A 20,956-nucleotide genomic window follows, 5' to 3' on the forward strand; every position below is an offset into this window, starting at 1 on the left:
ACAGCGGAAGAGTCCGTCTGTTTCGCATAACTCATTGACAGTGTCGCGTGTCGATTAGCTAGTTGTAACTTCGTAGCCGAATGCCCCTTTAAGAAGAGACTTGAAGATAATAATTATTGTTATTTGTATTGTTATTCTTATCGTCCAGCCATGATGCACGTGCAGAAATCCATTTCCAACTCAACTGTGTTAAAAAAAACTTACTTCGAGACAAGAACGCCCACACTCGACTTCGAGACGAGTTTTCCCGGGACAAGTTTTCCGGGCACTGGTATAAGTGCTATGGATTCATCAGAGCACATCTCATTAAAGTACTTGTAAACAGGGATGCAACACTGAGGCGATGGGACAGACTTTGGAGATTGACCTATAGCACGGGGCCTATTAGATTAGATACTCTTTTTGTTTTTGTTTTTGTGCTCAACGATAAAAACCGACTTTTTCATTTGTGTTTGCTTCTCATTTTAACTTTTGCTCTAATAAGAGTTTCGCTAATGTGAAAAAGAAAACATGTTCGAACGTTTGCTGACATTTATTGGATGTGTTGCTACCAGTATTTTGCTTAATTTTCGAGTTTGGAGCGATTGTCGAGTCTCACAAGATGACTGTAAAATATCAGACACTTCTTTATTGTTCTAACTTAAAACTGTGCGCTACTTTTGTTTGTGTTAAATAAACGTTTTAAAATAAGTTAAAACAACATTTTCTCATATATTTATTTGTTCACTACTTTTTCGTTTTGTTCTTATTGAATGCGAAATATTCGCCGTGGAATTTCCACGGGTCACGATTATTTCGTTTTATTAATCTTAAGTTTCATAGAATAAAAAGTTCAGACACAACTTTGTCGAGCCATTTTTTAAAACTTACGTTTGACCCCGGCACGTGCAGTGCAGAGAACACGACCCTTTCTCTCCTTCCCCCACTTTCTCTCTTCTTTAGCTCGGTGACAAGCGAATGCTTATGTGTGCGTGCGTGCGTGCGTGCGCGTGTGTGTGTGTGTGTGTGTGTGTGCGTGCGTGCGACGTGCCAACGTCAAACGAAGTTTAAATTAAAATTCATTTCGTCGGTTTCAACAAAATTTTAAAAAAGTAAAAACTTTTTCCCGACCGGCCGGATTAGGGTTGTGAGGTGTGGTTAGAGTTCATGAAAATAAATGTTAGCAATAAAAACTTTTTAAAACCAAGTTAGAAAAAAGAACACAATTTGCTTCCCCACCAAATTATCGTATTATTGGAGGCCCCGATTCTTCTTTATTTTAAGCGATGTAATAAACCATATTTTTGAGTAGGTTTCCTCCTCTCTTTATTTTGGTTTGTATTTTTTTTTATGTTGCAAAAATGCTTCCGGGAGATCTTTTTAGGATTCTAAACGTTTACTTTTTTTTACACTTTTTATTATCTTCGAAAAATGTACACAAATGTAAACAAGCAGTTTACGAGTTGAAAGGCATCGTTAAAATATTTTTAGCGAGTTCATTAAATTTTATATTTTTATTTCGTCCTCTTCAAGTCCAATGTAAACAAGTTCTTGATAAGCCGTTCCTCTTAAGTAATCCAATTTACAAAATTTATACTTCTAACGATTACTATGATATTGTCCCATACTGCACACTCTTTAAACCCTCGAGTGGTCTCTGGGCCTTGATAAGTAGTGATTCCTTTGTAAAACAAAAAATATTTCAATACTTTGATGTGCTAGTTTTCCTTTTCATTTCAAAATGCACGCATTAATAAAACTGTCTTGAAAACTATTTGTCTGTGCTAACTTTCCTTGCGATATTCGTTTTCAGCATACCTGAACAAAGATAGGGTTGGCCCGTTTCATATGCCGCCTGTTCCAATATGGTCGCCAGTAATTTACATTTCAAAATACATGCATTAATAAAACTAGCTCGAAAACTATTTGTCTCTGCTAATTTTCCTTGCGATATTCGTTTTCAGCATACCTGAACAAACTGAGGGTTGGCCCCTTTCATATGCCGCCTGTTCAAACATGGGCGCCAGTGATCTACATTTCAAAATACACGCATTAACTAAAACTAGCTCCAAAACTAGTAGTCTGTCTGTGCTAATTTTCCTTGCGATATTCGTTTTCAGCATACCTGAACAAACTGGATGCAACACTGAGGCGATGGGACAGACTTTGGAGATTGACCTATAGCACGGGGCCTATTAGATTAGATACTCTTTTTGTTTTTGTTTTTGTGCTCAACGATAAAAACCGACTTCTTCATTTGTTTTTGCTTCTCATTTTCGCTTTTGCTCTGATAAGAGTTTCGCTAATGTGAAAAAGAAAACATGTTCGTTTGCTGACATTTATTGGATGTGTTGCTACCAGTATTTTGCTTAATTTTCGAGTTTGGAGCGATTATCGAGTCTCACAAGATGACTGTAAAATGTCAGACACTTTCTTTATTGTTCTAACTTAAAACTGTGCGCTACTTTTGTTTGTGTTTAATAAACGTTTTAAAATAAGTTAAAACAACAAAAATGTGATCTAGGTTGGTAGAAGGGTAACTTATCTTGCCTTTGGTAACATTCATTTTCTTATATATTTATTTGTTCACTACTTTTTCGTTTTGTTCTTATTGAATGCGAAATATTCGCCGTGGAATTTCCACGGGTCACGATTATTTCGTTTTATTAATCTTAAGTTTCATAGAATAAAAAGTTCAGACACAACTTTGTCGAGCCATTTTTAATCGATTTCATTTAACTTCTGTTTGACCCCGGCACGTGCAGTGCAGAGAACACGATCCTTTTCTCTCCTTCCCCCACCTTCTCTCTTCTTTAGCTTGGTGACATGCGTGCTTATGTGTGCGTTTGTGTGTGTGTATGCGTGTGTGCGTGCGTGCGTTTCACCAAAATAGGGTGGCCTCTCCTCTCTTTATTTTGGTTTGTATATTTTTCATGTTGCAAAAATGCTCCCGGGAGATCTTTTTAGGATTCTGAAGGTTTGCTCTTTTTTTACACTTTTTAAACGCAAAAAATGTAAACAGGCAGTTTACGATTTGAAAGGCATCGTTAAAATCGTATTTTTCGCTAGTTCTTTCAACTTTATATTTTTACTTCGTCGTCTTCAAGTCCAATGTAAATAAGTTCTTGATGAGCCGTTCCTCTTAAGTAATCCAATTTACCAAATTGACACTTCTAACGATTACTATGATATTGTCCAATTGACTACTGTACACACTTTAACCCTTATCCTCGAGTTGCCTCTGGGGCTTGATAAGTAGTGATTCCTTTATAAAATAAAAAAATATTTCAATACTATGATGGTGAATCTATAGTCAGTCTGTGCTAATTTTCTTTGCGATATTCGTTTTCAGCATACCTGAACAAACTGAGGGTTGGCCCCTTTCATATGCCACCTATTCAAACATGGTCGCCAGGGATTTACATTTCACAATACACGCATTAATAAAACTAGCAACAAAACTAGTAGTCTGTCTATCTGTCTCTGCTAATTTTTCTTTGCGATATTCGTTTTCAGCATACCTGAACAAACTGAGGGTTGGCCCCTTCCATATGCCGCCTGTTTAAACATGGTCGCCAGTGATTTACATTTCAAAATACACGCATTAATAAAACTAGCAACAAAACTATTTGTCTCTGCTAATTTTCCTTGCGATATTCGTTTTCAGCATACCTGAACGCTTTTAAAATCAACATTTCGAATGTTAACGTAACACACACACACACACACACACACACAAACAAACAAACACACACACACACACACACACGTAAACTCATTGATAGTGTCTACCGTCGATAAGCTAGTTGTAAATTAGATTACTCTCTGATGAGTTTTAGTCTAGCCACACTGTGATACAGCGGAACAGTCCGTCTGTTTGGCATAACTCAGTGAAAGTGTCGACTGTCGATTAACTAGTTGTAAATTCTTAAAGGAGAAGCCCCTTTAAGAAGAGACTTGAAGATAATAATTATTGTTATTATTTGTTGCTATTCTTATCGGCCAACCTGGGCCGTGCATTGTAAACAAAAATCCATTTCAAACTGAACTTTTTCAAAACTTAGTTCTTCTTCAAAGTGACAAGAATGCCGACACTCGACCGTATGTAGTGGTCGCTACATCAAAACAGCAAATTAGTGACGACCACTAGACCACCGATTCAAAGAGCTGGAACAAAGGAAGCAGGGAACAGAACACATGCAATAATAATATTTATAGAAAAGACTGAGACAAGTAACATCACGTCTGTGTGTGAGAGGGAGAGAAGTTGCAGAGAAAACTCTATGAGAAGCCAAGACCTGGAAGGGTGGACATTCTAAACATAGCAAATATCACAGCCTGATAGATAAAAGGCCACCAATATGGTCAAACTAATTGTCAAGGACGTATCATCGACTTGTATGAGCAACATCTACTTGAGTTGTGTGTAAGTTAGTTAACGAATTAAAAAAAAATATTAATTCGTGATAAACCTGTTCTTTCGGCAGCCTGTAAGATCTCATACAGACAGAAGGAGTGAAGAGTTGTATCAGCTGTGCGTCGTATTTTGCAGTTGAGATGTTCTTGATTGTAGAATGTAGAGTGTTGGCAGTGTGGCATTGTTGCCTCTTGTTTTTTTTTAAATCACAAATACACATAGGATGAAGACAATTTTTAATAAGGGACATAATCTCGGCTAACACCGTCAAAGGGAGATAATTTTGCTAAAACAACCTATTTGATTTTATTTATTTTTCTAAATTTATACGATCTTTTCCAAATTTAGGATGAGTTCAAAAAAGAAATCCGGTTCCAGCAAAGATTCTTTTTATTTAGCAGATGCCAAACTTATTCCACGGATTCGGCAGGTAAACAACGCCATTTTTTTTTTAAAAGAAAACATTTTTATTTTTTAAAATTTCTAATCGTTTCTCGCGATCACCAACTAAAAATGCGAACACGTGTTCTCTTGCACATGTTTCGACATTATCAATAAGGATGTTTTCTTTTGTGTATGAATTCATTTATAAATGAGAGTTCGTTCTTTTTTAGCATAGTGGCTCTTAAAAACAAAATAAAACCGCGGTGCTTTTATTTTGTTTTTTTTTTTTTTGTATATTCACAATGACACTTACTTGAAAAAAAAAAAAAAAAAAAAAACACGGAAAAATCGGGAAACACTATTGGGACGGAATTTCGAAAATCATAATCCGGTACTAGTGCACTTGCTGATTGATCAGCGCTATTTTTTAAAATCGTATTTCCAATTTTAATAAAAGTTTTATGATATGTTTTTTTTTTATTCAATTGTAAGGTTAAATTATACAATAGGTACAAAATACCCTCCCCTCCCCATGTTAAGAATGGCTTTTTAAATAATAACGTTAATATTTCAGCACGGATCAATAAGTGCACTAGTACCCATAATCCTGAATTTCACATGAAAAGAATCGTATCTACGTATTCCTCGTATTTTTAAGATGATTATATCCAAAAATTACGAAAATCGATAAGGTAGAAAATTATTTATTAAAGAAAATAAACAATAGACTTTGATGAAAACGATCGTAAGACACAGGAGAGTTCAAAAGGGAGGTAATTTTCCGTTTTGTTTAAACAAGATAGCAGCAATTTTTCTCCTGCTAACACGATTAAAGTTTTTTTTTAATAATTCAGTAATATTCAGGTAATTTCGACTGTATAATTTGGAAGGTGGTACCATTGTAACTTATTAGAATTGACAAGAAAATCAGTTGAGACCATTGTTTTTTTTTTTAAATCTGAAAACTCCATTTATCGACTACAAAATCTCGTGCCAATTCTGTAGAAGCACCGAAAGTCTATACAGAACGAAGATGTCATATTCCAAAAATCACTTAAACCGATCCATTAGTTTTTTTAAACTAAGAAAATCCAAATTTATGATTTTACTACTAAATTGTTATTGAACATAAGGCTGATAATGCTTATTAAGAGTCGACAGATCAAGTTTTTTTTTATTTAATTGTTTTAAGCAAAAACGAGGTAAATATACAGATACGCTACAACAGAACACAGACCACTCTAATTTGTTTTTATATAGGTAATTGAGGTCGCTGACAACGAATCTGATAGTCAAACTTGGGGCAAATTTACCGTTTGCATGGTATTAACCCCTGAACCCACGAACTACTTTCCACTATTTTGTAGCTTCCGTTTACGTTATGAGCGCGGTGTTCTGTTGTAGCGTATCTGGATATTTACCAAAAACAATATTACGTACTTAATTGTCATGGCGAAAAATTTTCGGCGAAAATAGTAATAATCCAAAAATGACGAAAAATCAATGAGTAGAAAGTTATTTATAGTTCTAAGCAATTAAAAAAAAATTGGGTAAAATTGCGTTTTTCGGTGCAAGTCTATAAATGATCCACAAGTAATCTTTTTTACTATAAAAATCTGAAAAAAAATCTTTATAATGTACGTACTTGTCACTGCATGAAGATGTCATATTCCAAAAATCACGTAAATCGATCAAGTATTTTTTTAATTTAAGAAAATCAAATATTATGCAACATTTTATCGAAGAAAAACTTCACTCCATCTTGTTTTTGAATGATACACTGCTAGCGACACCTATTGGGAATGTTTGGAATATAAGATCAGCAAGGGGCAGACAATCGACTTTCCACACTATAGAAAAAAAAAACTTGGAAAATTAAGACATTTATAAGTTTTTGAGGATGTTGAAAATGAAAATAACGTTTAAAATTCCAGCAAACGAGTAGTTTCCAAGATATGAAGAAATGTTAGTTTAAAGAAAGTGAGGGATCACTTTTCTATAATAATTTAACGTATAATGATCACTCACTTTATGGCCACCACTAGTAAATGTAAAGCCCTGAATATGATAATGATTTCTGTTTCTTTTGTTTCGACAGTATTTGTCTAGTCATGGAAGAAGCAAAAGTTTTAGTGTTGGCACGATGGCCAGAGATCTGCAGTCGTCATATGGGTAAGCGAAAATCAAACTTGAATTTTTTTAAATTTTTTTACCATACCAGCGTATTAGATTCATCCTTTTTTTTATTTTTTTACATAGGAGTCACCACTTATCAAGGTCCAGAGGCCACTCGAGGATAAGGGTTAAAGAGTGCACATTATCAGAATCATAGTAATCGTCAGTAGTGGAGATTTGTTAAATTTGTTAACTTAAGTGGAACGGCTCATCAAGAACTTGTTTGCATTAGACTTGAAGATGGCCATTAATGATGACTCCCAAGTTAAAAAAAAAAACAAAAACAAAGGAGGGGTGGGGGTGAATCTGTTACGCTGGTATGGTCATGTGGAATGTGTTCCAAGACCTTGAATCTTTACTTAGTGTTTTTCCTTTTTGAAAACTACCTCCGCAATTTCCGGGACTATACTCTTGTGGGAACAAGATGTTTTTTTTGATTGGAATTGTTTCATTGTACCATTGATTGGTTTGGCGTCTCAAATTATCTCTTGCAAAAAAAAAAAATGCTTATTTTTGCTTGGTTGATTATCTCCCTTATGTAAAATTGTTCATGAACTCCTTTAGCGCCTCCTTTTAGGTGACGAGCTGCATGCCTAATCATTGAAGACGTCGCTTTAACATGACAGAAATTTAAGATTGAGATGTTGGCAAAGAATGAGTTTAGTCCTCTCCAATTGCAAAAACTTAGACACCAGGGTCGGAAAATGGGATTGAGAAGTCAGTGCTCCCGAAGAGGGGCACTCTGATCTGCAAAAAGAGTCTGGACAGCCCTGTCGGGATTCTCCGGTAAGAGCGCCTCGGTGATTAGCAATAAACCAGCCGTTTCTCAAAGAGAGAAGGCAAAGCTTGGAAGGGTGGACCTCTTAGAACTGCACAGAACTAAACTTCTACTGCAAAATCGTATCCGGAACCGTATCATTACAGGAATGGTCTAATCTCTGTTGGTTTTGGGGGCCCAGCATAAATCAGTTTAATATGGAGGCAATTCAGACCCTCTCTCAAAAAGGAGGGGCAGGGAGGCACTCTGGAGTAGGTAACTACTGGGAAGACGGCCGAACAAAGACGTACTCTATTTTCATCGAAGCCTGACGTCATATGTCAGTAAAAATAGGTAAGATAGAAGGGGTCCATTTAATCATGGCCGTATATCTGAAATTGAAAATTGTGAACCTGTGTTGTTGTCGTTATTATTGGCTCACAAGGAGCCTTCACATAGTTTCTCCTTGAAAACAGCCTGCGCTGTTCCCTGAAAGCTGAGTGACAACATGTCAGCACTCTCCATCTCTTTTGATAAGATTTGCAAATAAATTTGCATTATCCCAACAGCTGCTTACCATCGATTTCTCGTGGCAGCGGCTATTGGTCTTCACTGGAATTTGAGTAGCTTTAAGCCTCCTCAAGGTTCCAATCAACAGAAACCAGATCATTATAGGAATGGTATGATCTCTGTTAATTCTGGGGGCACAGGATAAACATCCCTAGCCGAGGTAAGGTGGAACATGGTCAGCAAGATGCGACAGAGATATTCTTGTTAAAGATTTCCAGCTTCTGCCGATCAGCCTCATTGACCCTCATGCGTCTTTCAAACTTTTCTATTCAAAGTCAATCTTTGCTATTCGCACAGATCACCCGCTAGTCGTTGTTAAAACCTTAGTTTCCGCTAAATCAGCCACGGTCATTGTCTCGCTACCATAGACGAAAATCAGCCAGATGACAGGTAATTTGTCGTTATGATTTTTCCGACGTTTATTGTTTTGATTCTAATATTTGTGGCCAAGCGAAATCGTAAAATGCAAAGTACCTAATTTATTTTTATTTATACATTTAATTTTTTTCAGAGATTATAACAGGAAAAAAAGGACTGCATTCTTGAAAAGTGTCGAAAGAGGTTAGTGGTACATTTCCATTTTCTTTTTCTATCAGGATACGAATTGCATTTTTTGTAAATCATTAATTTTTTTTATTTTCATCAGGATACGAATTGCACGCATTTTTTGTAATTTGAGGTGTGTGTTGAGCAAAAAAAAAAAAATAAAAAGTGGTGGTAGGTAGGCAGGCTTGAACCCGTGACGCGAAGGCGAAAAAGAAAGTCGAGGTGTGTGTAAGGGTGTTAATTGAGCCAAAAAAAAAAAATTGATATCAACCTAGAAATTTCTACGACTCAGCGCGGTACCTAAAGCACCTAACCTTCCGGTGATCTGGCAAGAACCGATGTGTCAACGTGATCTGTACACACGTGTATTTTTGTGAGAATATACTTTATTTCCTTATAATATATACTAATCCTTATTTAAGAAGCTCAGTGTAATTCCAAAAGGACATAATGTAAACATGTTATAAGGTATTTACAGCTTCTTTTCCAATTTTCGGATTTTTTTTCATGGATGAATTGTTGCTATTTCTTCTGATGAGTTAAGGGCAAAATAGATTCACTGATTGATATAATAATTAAGTGATTGATTTTGTGTTACGAAACACATACTCTCAAGAATTGCATAAGTCAACTTTTTCTTTTTTTTTTTTTTTTTTTTTACAAGGTGGTCACCACTTATCAAGGCCCGGAAGCCACTCAGAGATAAGGGTTATTGCATGTACAGTACGTTAGTGTTGGAGATCTGATAAAGTGTCTTACTTAAGGGGGCAGTTCATCAGGAATTTGTTAACATTGGACTTGTAGACATCCAGGTTGTAGTCAGGTGGGAAACAGGCAACCGGAACAGAGTTCCACAGGTGTGCACTTCTAAGAAAGAAGCCTTGTTTATGGAATCTACGTTTTGATTTTGGCACAGATAAAGAGTGGGGCAAATTTTTGACAGTGGTTTCAGCTAGACGGGTGAGGGAGGGGGACCAAAGATTGGAGCTCAGACAAGCACCTGCCATGGTAGTAACGATAACACAAAGACAGGCTCGCAAGAAAGAGAAAAGGGCATCACCCAGTAGGCCACGGAGCCTATTTTGTACTCTGTCAAGGCAGGATAGGCTGTTTTTAGCAGCTCGTGCCCATGAAACTTTTGCTGTCCTGTTTATTATTTAATCGTTTACTTTACTAATCGTTTTCTTGTTACGAGTACTTTTACGGGTCTGTGTGTTTATCACCGTTCTTCCATATACGGGCGTGGGTGTGTCTGCATGCTCTTGCGTGCAGTTCACTGTTATATGTGTGTGTGTGTGTGTGTCAACATTTTTTAGCTTTTCTATTTATCTACCACTTACCTAACTTTATGAATATAGAATTATCTACTTTTTTAAATTTGTTTTGAATTCTATTGCGTAGCCTACGAAATCATTTGTAAGGATGAACCATCTTCGGAAGAGGCGGATGATTTTACGAGTCAGTTGGAAAAGAAGCACATTGCTAGTAAGAAGAGTGGTTTCCGGTAAGTATTACTGGTTATTGATTGATTATTACTGATTATTGATTATTTTAATAAAATAACTCTTTAACACTAGCGGGACCTGTAGAAATTCCACAGGGGACTGCTTCATATCTAATATATTGATGTTGGCATTCTGTAGATGTTCAGCGTGAATGGAGACGCCCTGATATTATTGTAGCTCTTTTGTTAAAACTGCAAAAGTGTTTATACATCGGGATTAGTGGCGCCAACTAGTTAAAAGTACTCTTTTGGCAAGCATGCATATAAAGAGCACTTTTTTTTTTAGTTGGTGCAATTACCCCTGGATTTGGTGCAATTACTCCGAAGTACGGTATGTAAATAACAAAGCGCTGTTTGCAATCTGTTTACATTGGACTTGCAATTTGTCATTTTGCAGAGGGAGGCAACTCTCGTTTACTAAGAGATTCGTTTACGTTTTCATTAAATTTTTGAGCGAGCAGCTATGGAACGTCGCAGACTGAGACACCAACGAGCGGCGACCACTCATCATCCAAACTCAAATCCTGTCTTCCCGTGCTCTATCTGTGTAAAGCAGTGTAGACGACGCATCGGGCTTCACAGTCATCAACGGAGACATAGAGTCAATTTTTAAAAAAAAATGGAGACATCGTCATCCACATGGATGGTTGGTTGTTTTTGTTTTACGGCATATCAACGTTTTTCAGGTTATTTAATGCCGAATCTAGTTATTTTGAGGAACGATTATTTAATGGAGTATATTTGTTTTTTAAGTCGGATTCTATTTAACTCATAGTTAGGACCCTAACAGGGTCAGAGTGGACCTGGGAGCAATGGCAATTAAAGGGTGGTTCCACACTCCCCAAGGCCCGCAAGGTGGGGGCCTCACCATCAGATATAGTTTTAGGTCATATCCAGGACCCCAGATGGATGGACTATCATAACTAACTAGCTAGCTTGTCCAATCAAATAACGACACTTTGTTACTGCAATACGATCAGGGGAAAAAAAACGTTATCTAAATATCTATCCAGTTATGTGTGAACTTGAAATTCTGATCTGATGTTTGGTTTTCCGTCTTCCTTCTCCAGATACAGTGAGGATTGCATCGATGCCGAAAGCGACACAACGGAGAAAAGCTTTTCCTCTGACAACGCTGATTACGTCATGTACAAGGTATTCACATTTTAACATCGACATTTCTTTTTGCGTTAACATTTCTTTATTGACTACGTGTATGTCTATGCAGTAGAACCTCGGGATACGGTGGCCCTAGGATACGTTGTTTTTTAGTTTACGATGTGGAATACAATGTTTTTCAAGCCCCTAGTTACGGTATTTGCCCCGCCTTACAGTGTTATTTATAATGTTATTTGATTATATACATGTGTATTATATATTGTACTGTATTTTGTGTTGTAATTTTTGATATGTACTTTTTTTTAGCCTCCACCATACGGCGATTTCACCTTACGATTCCAACCCGCGAACAGATTAATGCCATATTCTGGGGTTCTACTATATATATATACATATATATATACACACACACACACAGACATACATACATACATGTAGCCAGCATTGTATAATTGAAGAAACATATTTTCACATATATATATTACTAGCAAAAGTACCCGTCGTTGACTGGGTTCAAAAACAGCCTACAGAAAATGGACTCTGATTTATGAAAGTATGATAGGTTATCAAAAGGAAGGGTTGTAATGAGATAGCTTCGAATTTGGGGGTATCAAAACCAAAGCAAAATATGATGAAAGTAAACATAAAATAGATAAACCCCATAATTTGTTATACCATACCTGTTCACACTGAAACACTTATCACAATATTCTGTGGATCTATATTAAAAAACCTTGTTAAACTTTGTGACATATTTCCATTCTATGGAGGTCAAGCGCAAACGAACACCCCATAATTTTATTATACCATATTTCTTCAAACTGAAACATAATTATCAAAGTATACTTACGCAGATAGATATGAAAAGTCTTTATTAAAGTTTGTGCCTATTTCCATTCTATGGAGGCGAGGCGCGAACGCAGACCCTACAATTTTATTATACCATCCCTATTTAAGTTAAAACATACTTATCAAAGTATTATTATGTACATCTATATCAAAAACACTTGTAAACGTTTTTTTTTTACTTTTTAAATTTTTTATTTCCATACTTTGTGGACCAGGCGCGTATGCAGACCCCACAATTTTAATGAATCATCATTATGCCAGATCAAACATACCCATTCCTGTGTCTCGATACATCATTATATGTGATCAGTTTTCTATAATAGTCAACCATATAGGAGCCTATTCGTGACCAGACACAACACAGACGTTCAGGTTTATATTATATTATATATATATATATGGAAATTTCTCCTTTTATATATACCAATCCTTTAATTTATGAAGCTCAATGTAATTACAGAGCATATAACAAATAAATGACAAAAGTCTATATTCCAAATTTTAAGATGTTCACCATCTTACCATTTATTAATGCTTTATTCTGGAGTTCTACTCTATATATATATACGTATATGTATGTCTGTGAATATATATATATATATATATATGAATTATTTACTATAATAATAATTTTTTCCTGAGTTTTTATTTTTAATTAAAAATTTTTTTTTTATTTCTCATTTGCTATTCCTAACGTTTTCGTATTTTCCGCAGGACACAAACGCAATGAACAACTTCATGACCTCCATCTACCAGAATAACAAAAAGACGGAAAAATCCAGCAACGTCATGGAAGTACCAAATGAAACAAACGTTTCAAAACCGACATTACCAACCTCCACGCCTTGCAAGCGGGTTTCGTCTCCGGCCCCATCTCCGACCCTGTCGGTCCCTTCTGCTCTCACTGGCATGTCTAGTTCCTCGAAGACACCATCCCATCCACCCAGCCCTCATCACAAACCGTCTCTCACCCCTTTGTCCACACCAGTCGCCTCTTCCACTCCTTACATAATGAACCACTCTCCCATACATATGGCTTCTAACAACAAAAAATCCAATACTAATCGTTCTTATTTGGCAGATGATGTAAATTTGACCAAAAACAAAATGGTGGATGGAAATCGACTGAAAGCTTACGATTCCAAAAGGTTCTCAGCTCATGATGTAACCCCAACTCAACCGAATGAGAGGAGAAAGAATGCGACATCAGAAGTTGTCTCTGCCGTGAAGGCGTCCAAGGTTGGTATAATGTTCGGATTTCTATTACTTTGATCTTATAGTTTCGTATACATTCATGTCATGATTGTTGAGTTCCTTTGACCTCATCCCCCTACCGTCGATATCTCACTAATCGTAATTTTGCACGTGTCGCTTTCATGCAAATTATTATGATTGATAAGTATTGAAAATATTTGAGGATTTTGCTTCTGTTTCTGAATTTTTGAGATGAGGATTTGTTTTTTGGATTCTTTGGACTGCTGTTCTCATCTTGAATGTTATGGTTTATATAATCTCTAACCTTCACGTATGTCTTGTCGGATTCTGTAATCTTTTTGTCGAACCCTGGGAATCTTTCTATCGAACTCTGGGAATCTTTCTGTCAAACTCTGGGAATCTTTTTGTCAAACTCTGGGAATCTATCTGTTTAACACTACATTCAGATTCAAGTTTCTTAACAACAGCATCAGTGACAGTTGTTGCTGGTATGTATCGGACGACTTTTAGAAATTAACTTTGAAAATAACCTATCTCTGGCCAGGTCTTAATTTATCCATCTTTCTTAATTGATCCGTTTGCACTTAATGATCACAACTTGGATTTTTTAAAAATTTTGCACAAACATTAGTCATGGTAAAAGTAAATTTTTCACTTGTGAAAGGGGGACCCCACATGCTCAGCTTGTTAATTCTTATCCTTCAGGTTAGAGACAAGTGGTGAATTCCAATTAAAAACAAAGCCACTAATACTGCTTATTTATTTTTTTAGGATGCAGATGTTCCATCATCAAAAAGACCGAGATTGTCAGAACGTTCACGGCAAGAACAACCAGATAAAAATACACAAAGCAAAGGTAGGTTTTAAGATTAACTCTTAATAAAACTCTTTAGAGTAACTTTCAATTTGCATCTTAAAACGGTACACTTATATCCAGTCTATTGCTAAGGTCGTTGAACAAATGATTGGATCGTTTTATCGCTCCAGAAAGCACCCAACTCCAGATACAAGCCTATATCTAAAATTTCAAGTGTGTAGACCCCAAATTGTCGAAGGAGTTTGGTAGGGTTGTCAACAGTCAAATTGTTGAACTTTGACCCCCTTAACAGCTTAATTTCTGGCCCAAAACCAATCACATAGATTTTCCCAAATCTCAGTACCCTGTATATCAAATTTCGAGTCTGTAGACTAAAAATTGACAGAGTTATTGCGTAGGGAAATGTACACAGACACGTTCACTTTTATAGATATATAGATTTGGCTTGTGTAAATTACATGATAAAATATTTGCTCTACTAATAAGAATTTTAGTATTGAACACTATCGGAAATATCTCTACTTTATTATTGAGTTTTAATTTATGTTATTTTTGTCTTTTTTTAGAGTTTGGATTTCAGATTTCAAGTACAACTTTTGCTGATGTTGGAGGTAATGAACAGTGTTTATTGGTACGTAATTATTTTACTTATTTCCATCTTTGTAGCTGCTTATATATATATCTGACTTTTTCTCCTTTGATCTTGAGCAAATGGTACAATGGGGAAAGCGGTGGCTGGTTACTTTTAATACATCTAAAACCAAACTTCTATCTTTACATCATCAACACTCTGATCCCCATCTGGCATCAATTGAAATGAATGGCTCTCGTCTTGGGGAGGCTGCATGTTTTAACAAACTTCTAGGCTTGACCTTTACTCCTGATCTGAAATGGAACACATGCATCAAATCCATTGCCAAGGCCACTGGAAAAATGGTAGGATCCTTCTACCGCTCTAGTAGATATCTCACTCCTGATGCAATTCTCTACCTATATAAAAGCCAGGTACGGCCAATGATGGAGTATTATTGCAACATCTTTTTTTCTTTTTTTTTTTTTTTTTTTATTCAATTTTCACTCCAAACAAGGCACAGTGCCACTTTGAAGCAGGGGGCTACTATTAGGGACTTAATTAGCTGGGTCATTATGAAGGGAGAAGAGTAGAAAGATGTTTGTTAACATTACACTTGAACTTCTGCATATCATTGCAGTTGGGAAAGCAGAATCCCGGAAGGGAGTTCCAAAGACCAGCAGTTCTGGGGAAGAAGCTATTGGAGTAAAAGGCTTTCTTGCACCTAGGGATCTCTACTGTAAAGGGATGAGACTTAGTAGCTTGTCGGGTTTGTCGGGGGTAGTTACGTCGGGGAGGTACAAGTGTTTGCAGTTCGTCAGAGCATTCACCATTAAAGTATTTGTAGAACAGGCAGAGGGATGCCACAGTTTGTCGATGGGACAGAGGCTGAAGCCTAGATGACAGTTCAGGACCTATCAGGTTGGCGACTCTCTTTTGAACCCTGTCCAGGAGCGAGAGACAAGCAGCAGATGCACCAGCCCAGATGTGACAACAGTACTCCATACATGGGCGAATGGTTGCCTTATAGAGGTATAGGATACTGTCAGGCATAAGTAGTTTTCTAGCACGGTAGAGGGAGCCAACCTTCCTTGCAGCAGCCTTGGCAATGCTCTCAATGTATCTATTCCAGTTCATATTCCCTGTAAACGTTAGGCCGAGGAGTTTAAAAGAAGTACTTTCAGGCAATGTGTTCTTGGCCATTGCTATTGGTGGTAGAGAAGGTTTCTTGTAGTTATTGAAGGAAACAAGCTTAGTCTTAGCAGCATTGAATGTGACCAACCATTTTTGTCCCCATTCCACTACGGATTGGAGGTCATCCTCTAGTGTTTCTGCCATTTCCTTGGATATGTGTTCATTTGTTATAGAGAGTGGTGTCATCGGCAAATATACCCATCTCGAAAACAATTTTATCAGGGAGGTCATTTATGAATATCAGGAATAATAGAGGTCCAAGGATAGACCCCTGAGGTACTTCCGCATTTATGTCATATTGTTTGGATGTACGACCGTCGAGGACAACTTTGATTTTTCTATTACTTAAGGATTTAATTACTTTATGAATTCTTCCAGTGATTCAGTATGATCTAATTTTCCTTAGGAGACCATCGTGCCATACCCTGTCAAAAGCCTTAGATATATCGAGGGCTACCGCTCTACCCTCCCCTGTTTTATCCAATGAACGCTATATACGTTCAGAAACTACAGTTAAGATATCTGCTGTTGAACGGGCTTGCCTGAATCCATATTGTTTGTCAGTCAGGAGTTTAGCAGCTGTTAGGTTCTGGACTAGGGCTTGATTAACTAAGGACTCAAATATTTTGGCGAAAAGCGGGAGGAGGCTAATGGGGCGATAATTTAGTGGGTCAGTTCTTTCACCAGAATTCTTGAAGACTGGTACTACAGAGGCGGTTTTCCAGCAGTCGGGAAAACAAGATTCGTTAAGGCATTTATTGTAAAGTTTGGAGAGAACTGGAGCAACCACGGCAGAGCATTTTTTTAATAGCACAGCCGGGATGAGATCTGGTCCACATGCTTTTGAGGTGTCTAGGTTTTTTATAATAGCATGTACCTGAGAAGGGGTGATTTTCAAATCGTCTAGTGTGGCGTCTGTTCGCAGAGGAAAATCAGGGAGTGAGTGGTGTACCGAGTTCAGTGTGGAGTTTGAGGCAAACCGACTGGCAAGCAGATTAGCCTTGTCAGTTGCCGTGCAAGCAACCTCATGATTGTTTGTTAATGGGGGAATAGTTGACTGCCCATTATTAACTACGCTTAACGATGCGCTTTCTGGTGGTTTCAGAGTAATCTGTCTTAGCTGTCTCTATCATTCTCTTACAATTATTTCTCGCTTCTATAAACTTCTGTTTGTTTGAGCTGGACTTATGTCAGTTGAATCTACGGAACGCATGCTGCCTTTGACATATGGCAGCTGCACAAGCAGAAGTAAACCATTGGGGAGAGTGGGGCTTGCTATAGAATTTTCGTGCAGGAACATGTGCTTCAATAGCAGTTTTGAACCATTCAGTGGTCTCATTTGCACACTGTTCTGCTGGAGGAGTTAAGATATTTTGCCATGGGGCATCTCTGATGAGCTCCCTGATGGCTTCCCAATCAGCCTTTTTGTAATACCTCGTTGTTTTGAGTAGTGGGTCTTCAGTTTTAGGGTGAGAATTTAGGCTGATTTTTACCATTATCACAGCGTGATCAGCATTTCTGAGTGGGCTGTGGGCATTTGTTATACAGTCATTGGGAACCGTTGTCAGAAAGAGATCTAGAAGTGAGGCATGTTGATCGTGCTGGCCTGGGAAACGTGTTGGAAATGTAACCAACTGAGATAGGGAATGGGAGAAAGAGAAGCTATGTGTTGCGCTACCAGCTACATCTGTGTGATTAGAGAATCCTAGCCAGTTACTGTGGTGGACATTGAAGTCACCAAATACATGTATTTGTGCGCTAGTATCGAGGGAGAGTGCTATATCTACGCTGTCTGAGACTTTGTTTATTAGGGTACAGTCTTGGTTTGAGGGAGAGCGGTAGAGAAAATACAAGTAGCTAATATTGTGTTGCATATTTAGTCTGAAGCACATAAAGGCCTGGTCCTCTGATTCTAGTTTTATTTCTCTAGTCAGGGGGAGGGTGTTACGAATATAGACTCCAAGTCCATGCATATGTCTGTCCGAATCCTTACGGTAGAGTGGGAGATAACTAGGCATGTTAAAGTGGTTAGAGGGAATGGAGGAGTGAAGGTTAGTTTCATTTAATGCTAAGATATCCGGGGTGTTTACAAGGAGAAATGACTCAACATCATCTAAGTTAGTTCTAAGCCCGCGGATATTAGTAAATGCAAGCCTCAAGGAAGGAGGCAGGAGATGCTAGAAAGACCTTATCATGCCTTGACAGAGTTTAAAACAGACTTCGTAATCTAGTGGTGGATGCCCTTTTCTCTTTTAAACGTTTTATTTGTAACACAACTTGTTCCCAGGTAACATCGGACCTGTACAACTAAATATAATAAGATATTTTTTTTTTTTTTTGTTATTTTCATCTTTCTAGGATATATGCAAAATTCTGGTCCACATGAAACATCCAGAGATCCATCGTCAGCTGGGTGTCACTCCTCCACGAGGTCTTTTACTCCATGGACCTCCAGGCTGCGGAAAGACGTTACTGGCTAATGCCATTGCAGGGGTAAAAAAAAAAAAAATCACAATCTTTGTTTTTTAAATTTTTTTAACAGGCAGGAACATTTCCAGCGATCACCACTTTGAAACATCTCTGCCTTATTAAAAACGCGTAGGAACACGACGTTGTGAATGTGACCACACGCATGCATAAAAGCAAAGGAACTATGTTTACACTCCGTCGCGCTCGAATACGGTGATCAGTCCCGAAGAAGCAGGCAGGCACTATAAAGACATTTACCTGCCAATACCAGACCACTTTCTCTTCAAATTTTCAAGTGCAGCACGTCATCATGAGACATTAATACACCCAGCATGGTTTTACGTGGGTCGCAAATTTGGAGTCGGCTTTCAGCTGTCATGTTTGCTGAATCTTCTAGATAGTTTTTATTTTTCGATAATTGTTGAGCATTTGTGCATTTTAGATCTGGAGGACACTTTTTTTCTTGACTGGATAGAGGTCCTAATAGCGAGTTACTATCCAGTCATGGCTGATGGAACAAGAACATGCTACCCCTATGAAGTAAATAAAGGGTTCCACTTGAAATTATGTCCAAATTCCTGAGTTCGACAGAAACATTCCCGAGTTTGACAAGATACACCTAAAGAAGGTCGGAGGTTACATCGACTGAAACGTGAAAATCACACTCAAGATGAATCTAAATAATACGAGCTGATTTTATGTTCTCTCCTTCTGCAAACCAGGTGCTTTGCCTGGGTTGATCTGGTCAATATAAGATCTTTTTCTTTTCTTGTCGACAAATCATCCAATTCCATGATCTTTTTGTGGCCATCAATGACAGATTCATCTACTTCTGAAGAATTGATCTATGAAATGTTTATGCCATTGTTTCATAATATCTAACCAGTACTCCTGATCAGTGCTGAAGAATCCTTTGATTTACGACAACAGAAGCAGAGGACGGACCAAACACCGACCTTTTTTTTTTTTTTTTTTTTACACAATGATCACCACTTATCAAGGCCCGGAAGCCACTCAGGGATAAGGGTTATTGCAAGTACATTACGTTAGTGAGGAGATTTGCTGAAATGTTTATTTAAGGGGGCGGTTCATTAGGAATTTATTAACATTGGACTTGAAGACATCCAAGTTGTAGTCCGGAGGGAAGCAGGCAGATGGAAAAGAGTTCCACAGGCGTGCAGTTCTAAGAAAGAAGCCTTGTTCATGGAATCTGCGTTTTGATTTAGGCACAGATATAGAGTGGGGGAAATCTATAAGGTGACCAGAAAGTGGGTGCTCATTTTAAGTTAAATTTACATGGAAACTGATCAACTACTTTTCGGAAAACTAATTTCTTCGTATCATGAAAATCATTTTTTTGCGACGGAAACGGTTTTAAGATTCGGTTTTAGCACACCTAAATCTACAAAAAAATTATTTTCTTATATATGGACGTGAGACGGGCCTTAATTTAAAATAATACCAGCGTGTATTCAATTGACATTTCTAAGTCCAAACAAGAGGGGACGTAGGTATAGGAAGATGAGAATCCTATAGACCAAGTCATCTCAGCGTGTATTCAATTGAAAATTTCTAAGTCCAAACAAGAGGGGACGTAGGTATAGGTAAATGAGAATTCTATAGACCAAGTCAAGTCAACGTGTATTCAATTGAAAATTTCTAAGTCCAAACAAGAGGGGACGTAGGTATAGGTAAATGAGAATCCTATAGACCAAGGCAAGTCAACGTGCATTCAATTGAAAATTTCTAAGTCCAAACAAGAGGGGACGTTGGTATAGGTAAATGAGAATCCTATAGACCAAGTCAAGTCAACGTGTATTCAATTGAAAATTTCTAAGTCCAAACAAGAGGGGACGTAGGTATAGGAAGATGAGAATTCTATAGACCAAGTCATCTCAGCGTGTATTCAATTGAAAATTTCTAAGTCCAAACAAGAGGGGACGTAGGTATAGGAAGATGAGAATTCTATAGACCAAGTCATCTCAGCGTGTATTCAATTGAAAATTTCTAAGTCCAAACAAGAGGGGACGTAGGTATAGGTAAATGAGAATCCTATAGACCAAGTCAAGTCAACGTGCATTCAATTGAAAATTTCTAAGTCCAAACAAGAGGGGACGTAGGTATAGGAAGATGAGAATTCTATAGACCAAGTCATCTCAGCGTGTATTCAATTGAAAATTTCTAAGTCCAAACAAGAGGGGACGTAGGTATAGGTAAATGAGAATCCTATAGACCAAGTCAAGTCAACGTGCATTCAATTGAAAATTTCTAAGTCCAAACAAGAGGGGACGTAGGTATAGGTAAATGAGAATCCTATAGACCAAGTCAAGTCAACGTGTATTCAATTGAAAATTTCTAAGTCCAAACAAGAGGGGACGTAGGTATAGGTA

The 20,956-nt window shown here is 37.4% G+C and overlaps 1 protein-coding gene across 1 annotated transcript; it reads left to right on the top strand.

Annotated features, from left to right (window-relative positions):
* Positions 1-4,648: 4,648 nt before the first annotated feature.
* LOC145270930 (nuclear valosin-containing protein-like) lies at positions 4,649-19,130 on the top strand. Its single transcript, XM_080126478.1, has 9 exons — positions 4,649-4,826; positions 6,879-6,952; positions 8,794-8,843; positions 10,230-10,332; positions 11,403-11,487; positions 13,015-13,539; positions 14,287-14,371; positions 14,899-14,963; positions 18,456-19,130. The coding sequence occupies exons 1-9, from the start codon at positions 4,746-4,748 to the stop codon at positions 18,624-18,626; spliced, it is 1,239 nt and encodes a 412-aa protein (XP_079982604.1). The 5' UTR covers positions 4,649-4,745; the 3' UTR covers positions 18,627-19,130.
* The last annotated feature ends 1,826 nt before the right edge of the window (positions 19,131-20,956 follow it).

Source organism: Euprymna scolopes, chromosome 46 (assembly GCF_053919585.1).
Source record: "Euprymna scolopes isolate OS-2025 chromosome 46, ASM5391958v1, whole genome shotgun sequence".
Classification (NCBI taxonomy): domain Eukaryota; kingdom Metazoa; phylum Mollusca; class Cephalopoda; order Sepiida; family Sepiolidae; genus Euprymna; species Euprymna scolopes.

Bases quoted from the DNA above. Each gene is read 5' to 3' on its own strand.
- LOC145270930 (XM_080126478.1), top strand. From the start codon at position 4,746: ATGAGTTCAAAAAAGAAATCCGGTTCCAGCAAAGATTCTTTTTATTTA. The intron at 6,953-8,793 runs GTAAGCGAAAAT...AATTTTTTTCAG, and splicing joins GATCTGCAGTCGTCATATGG to AGATTATAACAGGAAAAAAA. The intron at 13,540-14,286 runs GTTGGTATAATG...TTATTTTTTTAG, and splicing joins CTGCCGTGAAGGCGTCCAAG to GATGCAGATGTTCCATCATC.